The sequence below is a fragment of the Diabrotica undecimpunctata genome, chromosome 7, assembly GCF_040954645.1.
Source record: "Diabrotica undecimpunctata isolate CICGRU chromosome 7, icDiaUnde3, whole genome shotgun sequence".
Lineage (NCBI taxonomy): Eukaryota > Metazoa > Arthropoda > Insecta > Coleoptera > Chrysomelidae > Diabrotica > Diabrotica undecimpunctata.
This window is the reverse complement of record NC_092809.1, coordinates 119,049,150-119,060,219: the sequence shown is the minus strand read 5'-3', so window position 1 is coordinate 119,060,219 and position 11,070 is coordinate 119,049,150. Positions and strand designations below refer to the sequence as shown.

Genomic DNA, 11,070 nt, shown 5'->3' with positions numbered 1-11,070 from the left:
TTTTGGGAATGGTAAGTAAATATATATATATATATATATATATATATATATATATATATATATATATATATATATATATATATATATATATATGTATGCTTCTTTGATTTTTCTCCATGCGTTTTTACATATTTAAGATCTATCAAATTTTGATTGATATAAAATTGATGTTCACTTATTATAACATTTAATGGACTTAATGTTTCACCTCAATAAAAATGATCATCGTTTATGTTTTTTAAATGACATACACATAAAATCAGAGTTTGGTGTTTATTGAGAGTAAACTAAATGTAAAACCAAATATCTACCACGTCGGGATAGTATTGAGGTTTTTTTTCCTCGTGTAATGTTCTGAAACTATTTTCTTGTGGCATTTTAAAGTAATTTCTATTTTAATGGGAATAAGCCACAATTGAAGGTTAAAATAAGTTTATTGACTTTGAAATTTCCACTTCGAAAATCGTTCTTAAAATAAAAACAATAACAAATACAAACATTCATGTTTGAATTTTGAGAACGATTTCCAAAGTGGAAATTGAAACGCCAATAAACTTATTTTAACCTTCAATTGTGGCTTATTCCCATTAAAATAGAAATTACTTTTTCCTCATGATTTACTATGCAATAACTATCAGGAGAATTTTGCCATCATGGCATGTGGTTATCTTTTTAAAGACGAATCACATGCTATGATTTTTCTGATGGATATTCTCAAGTTAAAATTGATTTCATGTAATCAAATAAACTATCTTACAATACAGACGTCCTAGGAACGCAACTCGGCAATATCATTTTAAAGACGTCTACTTTAAAATGTATAATATATGTCTGGATTGTCAACATAAAATAGTCAGATAAAATTAAATTATTAGAAGAATTTTTCACCAAGTAACAAAAAACAAAATTTGTTTAATTTATTAATGTTTGTATTTTGAGAACGATTTATGAAGTATAAATTGAAACGTCAATAAACCTATTTTAAACTTCAATTGTGGCTTATTCCCATTAAAATAATAATTACTTTAAGATGCCACAAGAAAATAGCTTCAGAACAGTATATATTGTAACTGTACATTAAATTTCTCGATGATCTGAATAATTTTGTACTTGCCCACTGTCAGTACGTTGCTTCACATAATCTAGATACTCATTATTCGATGATACATTCTGTATATTTTTAAATTTTCCGTCATTTATTAAATTAAAATTAGAAACGTTAAAACCACATATCCCTAATTATTCAAAAATTTTACAAACTAACTATAATAGAGTACTTACAGTGTACATGACAAACTTCTGCGTTCGCTCCGATATCCAGTAAATACTTTATCCACAATTTCTGCTTTATCGAGAGTTTGTCATTTTCCCCTTTAACCTCAACAAATTTAGCCTGAAAATTACATTCAAATTAAAAAATAATGCCTTAAAAATGTTAAAATATTAACGATTGATGAAATTGAAAGACTGAAATGATTGATTGAATGATATATATATATATATATATATATATATATATATATATATATATATATATATATATATATATATATATATATTAATAAATTTGCCTGTCGACGGGGGATCCAATAAATTGTCATCTACGGTCAGTCATTAAATTTTTAAAATAATAAACTCTTTGCATATAATCCAAGTAAATATGATGTATGATCTAGTGCACTTCTGACCTGACATCATGGTTTTTTACTATACCCTGTATATATATTGAAGGCACGCTATATACATTGTATGTACTACACGTCTCACGTCGCGTCGTTTGGTTTGATGTGTCTTATGCTAGTATTAAACTAGTTGTTTATTTTGTATACAGCCAGAGGCCTTCTTTAAGTCAATAAATCAAAATTTGTCTTATGGTAAATCTATTTTTATTTATAGTGCCCCATGTTACCTCGTATGTCGCTATACGTTTATTAATAATGAAGATACTGTGTAGTACCCTTTTGGTAGTCGCCTTGTTTTGTTTTTTCTATCTGAACATATTCGTTATATCCTCCCCTTTTATTTGCCATGTCGCATGTTAGGATTCGTTCAGTTGCTTATTTCGTACTCAGCCGAAGGCCTTATTTAAGTCAATAAATCAAAATTTGTCTCAGTTAAACTATTTTTATACATAGTGCCCTATGACATCTTGTATGTAACAACTATACGTTCATTAATAATGAAGACACTGTGTAGTGCCCTTTTGGTAGTCGTTTTGTTTGTTTTTTCTATCTTAATATATTTGTGATATCCTTTTCTTTCATTTAAAGTATCACACGCTCAAATCGGACTAATAACAAAGGAGATATGATGTAATGGCCTCTTTGCAATGCCGCAATGTGTGTTTTCTCTGTCTCAACATATTCAATACCGCCTCTCGTTTCCAATGATGTACCATACCTCACTAAAAAAATTATTTAAAATTCTACATAATTCTGTTTAACTTGATTTAATTTTATATAATTCTATTTACCTTTAGTTAAGGTAAAGCGTTGACGTTTGTCAAACGTCATTTTATTTTTATAGTAAACGTGTGTTTATCTTACCCAGTGACATATAAAATATATATTATACGTCATTGATCTTACCTTACAATTACAGTAACCTATATTTTAGCAATTTTCGAAAAAAATAATAGTAATAAATATTCGTATTATTAATTATCTATGTAACCTATTATCTATAGTCCGACAATTTTTAATTAAAGGTGACTAATCTAAAAATTGAACTAACAACTAACGGCAACCATGTTAAATCTCAGAAGTAAATTCTTACCGGGGGCATTTTTATTGTGTATGATGCGCGATATTAAGTGAAAAAGTAAGATATTCCCATAAAATTTGCCCCCGTAACACTATAAATTGGTGCAATTCAGGAGCGTATAGTTACACAAGTTCATTGAATAGTTTGAAACATCGGTAAACTTATCAACATTTCGCTGGTCTATATATATATTTACGTTCTTAGAAAGAATGGGAATGAGAGAAATATGATATTTTAGTTTATTCGTTTCAAATTCTATATGTGCGTAGGCGTAGTGTGTTCTATTTCTTGGGAATATATATTTATTAAATAGACTTTATTAAAATATTTCAAATAGTATTAAGGTAACTAAAGTAAATTTGGGGTAAGTTTATTCTTTTTATAGTATTAACCTATTATCTTGATTTAATTTTTACGTAATTACTTATGTGTTTAAATAAATAATTAAGTCAATTCAAATCAATTTAAAAAAAAACAAATATAACGTTTACAGCAGACAGCAATTCTATAAATAGAGAATAAAGTGTAACAAGATCGTATGTTAAAATTTCAGATTTAGTCTAATGAAAAACTAAGCATTTTGCAAAGTTTTGTGTTTTTTTGAAGTACTGTATTAGGTACTCTATAATAACAAGAAAATTTTACTTTATTTTGTTAGACAACTATAAGATACCTGTTACAAGAAAAAGTAAAAAAAGTAAATTTTTTTTGGTACACCTCTGCAAAATTGATAAGTGAAATATGATTTCGTTGCCAAGTTATCGTTAAGTGCGATGTTGCCAATTATAATCACCTTCAATTAAAAATTGTTTTAGTATATGTAAATATTATACAGGGTGAGTCATGAGGAACTTTACATACTTCTACCATATGTAGAGTCCCTTAGGGAGCATATCATGTGGCCACTAAAAAATGTCAACTCCTCTTCTTTATTAATTAACAGGGTGATTTGTGTAATTGACCATTTATTTCATTTTACTGTAGTGTTTATACGGCTCATTTGATTTTTTTAATTTTTGCATGATACAGTACACTACTATCAAGCATTCGACTGGTATTAGCTAAACTAAAAAATTCCAGGACTGGCTTTGGAAAAATTAATTTAGGGATTCGTATTAAATATTACACCCTGTATAAACTTTTTTTAAAATGCAATAAGTGATTTTTAAACTACATAAATAGCCAATGAAAACGACATATGCGACAATGTTGTCGCACTTTTATTAAATTTTTAGTGAACGATCAAATCTTACCAAAAATAGAACAACCATAATGAAGTATCAAAGTATAAGGTATTATTTTAAACAAATGTTATAAATTTCAAACATTTTAATTAAAATGAGTTCCTACAACATATTCTAATACGTAGAAAATTAACATCTTTACCGTCACTTTGTATTATCTCTACGATAGAATCAATTGTTTTTCAAATTTAAATTTTTACTCATTGATCGTATTGGGGCATTATTTTCGATAAATAATAAATTAAATTGATAAAGTCAAACCTCTTGTATGTAGTTTTTGTTGATTGTAAATGATTAAAATTTTATGTCAAATAATAATACATTGCATCAACTGTACTAAATAAAAATAAATCTAAAAAAGTTTAAAAAGAAGGTTGGCGTTGACCGTTTGACGTTTCTTGATATTTTATACCCATTGTCATTATTGTCATTATCAATTGTTATTTATGTGTACAAGAATACATATTTCTTCTGTCATATCTACGTTAAGTACATTGTGTTAGTTTTGGTAGAGCTTTTGTTACTTTCGTTCAAAATGCCACATCAGTTTTCGACCACAGAATATGCAGACATAATATTTGTTTATGGATTCTGTAATGGGAATGGTAGGGCTGCTAGTAGAAAATATCGCAGGAGATTTCCTAATCGTCGAACTCCCAGTCATCCAACATTTGGGTCAATTTTTAATTATTTGCGAGAAAATGGCACTTTTCCTAGTGGAACAACAGAGCGACATGTAGATGAAGCGCAGGAAGATGACATTATGGACGCCGTTACTATGAACCCTACAATAAGCACTAGACAAGTAAGTCGAGAACTCAATGTTACTCAATCAAAAGTAAGTAGAGTCTTACAAAAAAATAATCTGTACCCATATCACATTCAAATGGTTCAGCGACTACATGCTGGAGATGAGATCGATAGGTTGGAATTTTGTAGATGGATTAACAATAATCGACCAACGCTATACAGGACACTATTTACAGATGAAGCCCAATTTACCAGAGACGGGATAAATAATTCACGAAATTCACATGTGTGGGCAGAAGAAAATCCCCATGCTATTCTAGAACGTCGTTCTCAGTTAAGGTTTTCGGTTAACGTGTGAATAGGTGTCATAAATAACCAATTAGTAGGTCCTCACTTTTTTGATGGTCCTTTAACAGGGCAGGTCTATTTGAACTTTTTACAAAATATTTTGCCGAATTTGCTTGCCAACGCGAACGTTGCTATCCGAGGGATGTATTTTCAGCATGATGGGGCACCCCCACACTTTTTGCTGGCAGTGAGACAACATCTCAATAATGTTTATGGCAACAGGTCGATAGGACGTGCAGGTCCTATTTCGAGGCCTTCAAGATCCCCTGATTTCAATCCCGTTGATTACCATATTTGGGGACGATTGAAGCAACTAGTTTACGCAGTGAATATTAATAACCGACAACAATTAATTGATAGAATTATACATTGTTGTAATACTATTAGAAACGATCCCCAGAATTCGGCAACAAAAATGTGTACAGGCTGCAGGGTTCCATTTCGAAAATCTATTTTGAATTATTTTATTTTGTTACCATTATTGTATCTTTTGCAGTTCTAATTTATGGGTTTATCATAACTATGTACATATTTCTAGTTTTTTTTTAAATTGTTCTTCGTTATTGTTAGTAGTTACTGTTTTTTGTTGTGCAGTGACTCAGTTTATCATTTCAATTAAAATGTTTGAAATTTATAACATTTGTTTAAATTAATTACCTTATAATTTGATACTTCATTATAGTTGTTCTATTTTTGGTAAGATTTGATCGTTCACTAAAAATTTAATAAAAGTGCGACAACATTGTCGCATATGTCGTTTTCATTGGCTATTTATGTAGTTTGAAAATCACTTATTGCATTTTAAAAAAAATATATACAGGGTGTAATATTTAATACGAATCCCTAAATTAATTTTTCCACAGCCAGTCCTGGAATTTTTTAGTTTAGCTAATACCAGTCGAATGCTTGGTAGTAGTATACTGTATCATGCAAAAATTAAAAAAATCAAATGAGTCGTATAAACACTACAGTAAAATGAAATAAATGGTCAATTACACAAATCACCCTGTTAATTAATAAAGAAGAGGAGTTGACATTTTTTAGTGGCCACATGATATGCTCCCTGAGGGACTCTACATATGGTAGAAGTATGTAAAGTTCCTCATGACTCACCCTGTATATTAATATTATGTAATTAATATTGTTAGTATTTTTAATTGAACGTATCATTTCAAGAAAAAAATATGAATGAAATGTCAGATGTGAGTAGTTCAGATTTTCTTTCCTAGATGGCGCTAGGTTTTAAATCTAAAATAACGTAGAGCTTTAAAATATTTTATAATAAATTCTACCTTAAAACTATTATTAAGATTAATTATTAATCATATTAATATATAATTATTATTTATTAAAATAATACTGTATTAATTATATATATTAAAATGTTATTTATTAAACGTATCGTTTCAGGAGAATGTCGATTTCATGCGTTTATCAATCAAGTTATTTTAGAAATTACGAAATCAGTTGGTTGGTTGTACTGTAACGATGTACTTTTTGTAACTTGTTGTTCGTACTACTGAATGCCGTTATAATGAAAAAAAAACATATTTTTAAGAAAGGAAATCAAGCTTTTCGAATTACAGAATTTTACATTAAAAACAGCAAAGTTAAGGGCCATTTCTGCTTTTGTCCGAAGCGATAATGAGCTGTAAATATTTTGTTACAGGGAAATCAAGTTAATATAACTCTGACATTGTGCTGTTACATAAGTAAAAAATACTTAAAAAAACTTAAAATACTTAAAAAATACTTAAAAAACTTATTAAGATATACATACCTTTCTTTCGTCTACGTTCCATAAAAATAAATCAGGCATTCCACTTTGGTACTGACGTATATCTTTAACCAGTCTTTCATAAATTTTAGAGAGCATTTTTCTTCCGACACAATACACAATTATTTTAAGGAAGTTGATATCTATAGTCTCACATATTGGACCACACAATCCTGATAGGTGTGAATATTTATGCCAGTACTCTGAAGCGTTTTCAATAGTTTCTTCGTATGTCCAACCTTCAGCTATATCCTTCAATCTTTTGTCAATTAGTTCTTTCCGATTTTTGTAGAAATCAGTGGTATACATATCAAGGGGGACTTCTTGATATTTAGATAAAAAAGTACCCGGGATGATCGGATTTTGGCTATAAATAATTTCCCAGAAGAAAAGCGCGAACGAATTCATTATAATCCTGCCTTCACAATGTATGCCATGGGTATAACCACATGTTTCAATATAATGGTCTTGTGCAACTTCTTCTACAGTTTTATATGTTTTACTACCATCTGAATTGTGTATTTCATAGTGCCGCTTTCTCCCAGGTTGATCACTAAAACATTACATTTTTGTTAAAAACAAAAATTACTAAAAAGAAGTATTTATTATTGTAAAAGTACGTAAAGACTTTATACACATGTAAATACTGGTATTCAACTTTTTACATGCGCAAAACAATACGATTCGACAGATTCGAATGTAGTTATAAGGATCGAATTGTTTTGTAATGCCCCTTTGTCCGATTCTTCTCGATCGACGATGGTAATACAGTATACTCCCTTTATAACGAACACGGTTATTACGAGGTTTCGCTTATAACGAGGTACAATAGATGTCCCGTGAAATTTCTATTGAACTATAACCCTTTATAGCGAGGTAAATTTGCTTATAACGAGAGAAAATAAGATTGAAAAACGTATTTTTTACGTTTTGGCCCGACCATAGCTATAAATAAATACCCTTTTTAACTGCAGGCCGCCCGCGATAAACTTCTTACAATTTATGATTCTTAGTCGGAAATGTAAAATTTATGATTCACAAGTGTCATTGTATTGGGTTGACCATTCACACCTAATAATATGGGTCCTAATAGACAAGATGTGGAAAGTGTTTTAAAGGTTGTCAGAAAATTTATCCAAGGACAAAACGCAAATGAAGAAGCATAAAACTGTTTCACATCTTTAGAAAATATGATAGATAGAATACTGGACAATTTAAAGCAGTCAAAAATGACAAAATAACTTTATACGCTTTATACATATTTACAGAATATAGATTTTTTGTTTTAAGGTATATCCTTGACAGTAAAAGTAAACAACTCTTTTTTGTTTTAATGCATTTCAGTGAAAATAAAAGTAAACAACTTTGTTTTAAAAACGCCATTCAAACAATATTTATTAGCATCTTATATTGCTCCGAATGACTTCACCATAGAAAGTTAATGTTTTAGAAAACTACATATTCATATGTATGCACAATATTATTGTTGTTGGATATAACGAAATCCGCTTATAACGAGGTAATTAGTCTGCCATTTCAGTTCTCGTTATAGAGGGAGTCTACTGTACAATAAAATGTTGAAGTCGTGGAGTAAAAATTATAGTTTTATTGACAGCTACTGATAATTACACTCTAGATGTTGGTTAGGTAACTTTCTACAATAGACTGCGCTCAAATGAGCTCAAATCCTTAATTTATAAATTCACAAATAATGTATACTTAGAGTAGGGAATTCTACTCGTCAAAGGAGTGACCGCAACGATACCAACAGTGAAGCCGAGTGAGCACCAAACACGTGTACCAGTGGCGTATCACCTAGGCCAATAAGAACAATATAAAACTACATAATTCCAAATAATAGTAATCATAATTTTAGTTTAATTTTCTATTTTTATTACTTTTACATAACATTATGCAAGATGTACACAAAAGATTTAAAAATGTCTTTTAATTTGTCGAACTTTTATACATAGGTCGAAATAAACCAGGATTAGGGATAAGGGGATGTGATAGAAGCAAACAACTTTTTGAATGATTGATTTATTGTCCACTAAACAGTATTCACTTGTTATATTTATTTCGAATAACATTATCAAATTCATTTTGTTTTTTTTTGTTATAAAATGTAATCTTATGTTTAAATATTTATCCACTATTGATTCAATTAAAAAATATATGTGATTTGAAGCACACCCTAAAATATGTAGAGTGCAAAAATATTGTTCAAATTGAACGCAGTTGATCATGATTTTATTTTTTAGAATAGAGATAAAATTGGGTTTTCCCAAATTTTGCTCGTTTATTCTTAAAAAATGTTCCGATGTTTTGCAAATTGCAATCACATCTTTGGACGGATATGTTAATCCTCCTTGATTTTTTTTGTAATTAATGAGTTTAAATAATTTAATCGGGCTACAAAACCTGCTATATAAGTAATTATTTGAATGGAATACTCGCTAATTACAGTCGAATTCATTATGTAGTCATGTTCGCTCCAAATAGTTTCTAAAAATTGTTTATAAAATGTTTCAAATAATCGAGCTTCAGGTGAACAAATATTCAACTCAGGTTTTTTAAATCAACTTACAATAGGAATATCTTCCAATGGAACACAATTTCCTAAACCACCAGATCGAATTTCACTACGCACTAACAACCTCTTATAAGCAGCAGTGATTTGTCTGGCAGTCGGATTATTATTCAATCCCCCTTTTGATTTTATACTAGAAAAAAAAATTCAACATGATCTTGACTAAATTTGTACAAAGAAAGGTAATGTAATAATTTTTTCTGAACAACAATGTCCTCGTACAACCCAAGAGCACTTTTTAAAAGAGACGATAACTCCCAAAAATCCAGTTTTTTTCCCGAATGGGTTACTAACTGTCCATTATCAAATTTAAGATTTGAGAAGTACGTAATAGCATCTTGTACAAACTTTTTATTAATTTTTTATTTAATAAAAGTTTATTAGCCAAATGTAAACCCTCGTGTTCTTGTAACTCTTGAAGATATTCTATATAATTCCAATTTATATAATTTCCATCTTCATCGATTATTGTATGACGTTTATCTTCAAAAGTGTTTCTAATTAATTTAATCATATGACAAGGGTCGTAAAATATGCAATAATATTTTTTATAATGTATTGAAAAAAAGGGTTTTACGTTGGCTAATTTCCTGCTGCCGACGATACTGTGATTCTAGCTGAAAACATCGACGATCTGCAGGAGCTAATCAATAGAGTTGACATGGAATGCACAAATTGGGGACTGTCGATAAATATCGATAAAACTGAATTCATGGTGACCAGTAAAGTGGATATCGGCGCAACCCAACTGATATTAAACCAACAACCGCTGCAGAGAGTTCAGAGATTCAAATACCTTGGATGTTGGATTACCCAAAATCTGGATCCATCCTTCGAAATTCGATGTAGAATTGAACAGGCAAGAAACTCATTTCAAAAATTCAAGCCTCTATTATCCAATAACTTATTAAATTTGGAAATCCGAGAAAAGTTTACAAGATGTTACGTGTGGTCTGTACTTTTGTATGGATGTGAAACTTGGACTTTAAACGCCGATATCATGAATAAAAATCGAGGCGTTTGAGATGTGGTTGTATCGAAGGATACTAAAAATTCCATGGACTAGCAGAACCAGAAACGAAGAAGTTCTTCGAAGAATGGGACATCAACGAACTCTATTAAATATTATTAAGAGGCGTAAACTAGAATATCTTGGACATATAATCAGAGGACCAAGATATGAGTTCCTTCGGCTAATTCTCAACGGTAAAATCGAAGGAAAGAAATGGATAGGACGGAAGAAACTCTCTTGGTTGAGGAATTTGCGGCAGTGGACAGGTTTGACAGCGGACCAATTGCTACACGTAGCGCAAGACCGAGATCAGTATAACAATATTATAAGCATGGTAGTAGCCGACGTTCCGTAGGGATATGGCACTCTAAGAAGAAGAATTTCCTGCTGCATCCCAGAATATGCGTCATTTAACCCATTTATAAACAAATACCCAATTGGAATTTTCCAGCTTCCATTAACAAAATTCGCCATAAAAACAAAAGCATCTTTGGCTATCATTTTGCAAATCGTTTCTAAAATCTACATACCCGTGAAATTGTGTCACGTCCCATTCTACATTTTTACGTATTGACATTTCGTCCAT

General features: G+C 30.1%; 1 protein-coding gene across 6 annotated transcripts in view; it reads right to left on the bottom strand.

Annotated features, from left to right (window-relative positions):
• LOC140445743 (fanconi-associated nuclease 1 homolog) overlaps positions 1-11,070 on the bottom strand; it is an 80,364-nt gene that overhangs the window by 7,375 nt on the left and 61,919 nt on the right. For all 6 annotated transcript variants that reach the window (XM_072538048.1, XM_072538049.1, XM_072538052.1 and 3 more), the window contains 2 exons: positions 6,886-7,435; positions 1,282-1,393 (listed from right to left, as the gene is read on the bottom strand). In XM_072538048.1, coding sequence (XP_072394149.1) covers positions 1,282-1,393; positions 6,886-7,435 — 662 coding nt within the window. The remainder of the gene's footprint in view (positions 1-1,281; positions 1,394-6,885; positions 7,436-11,070) is intronic.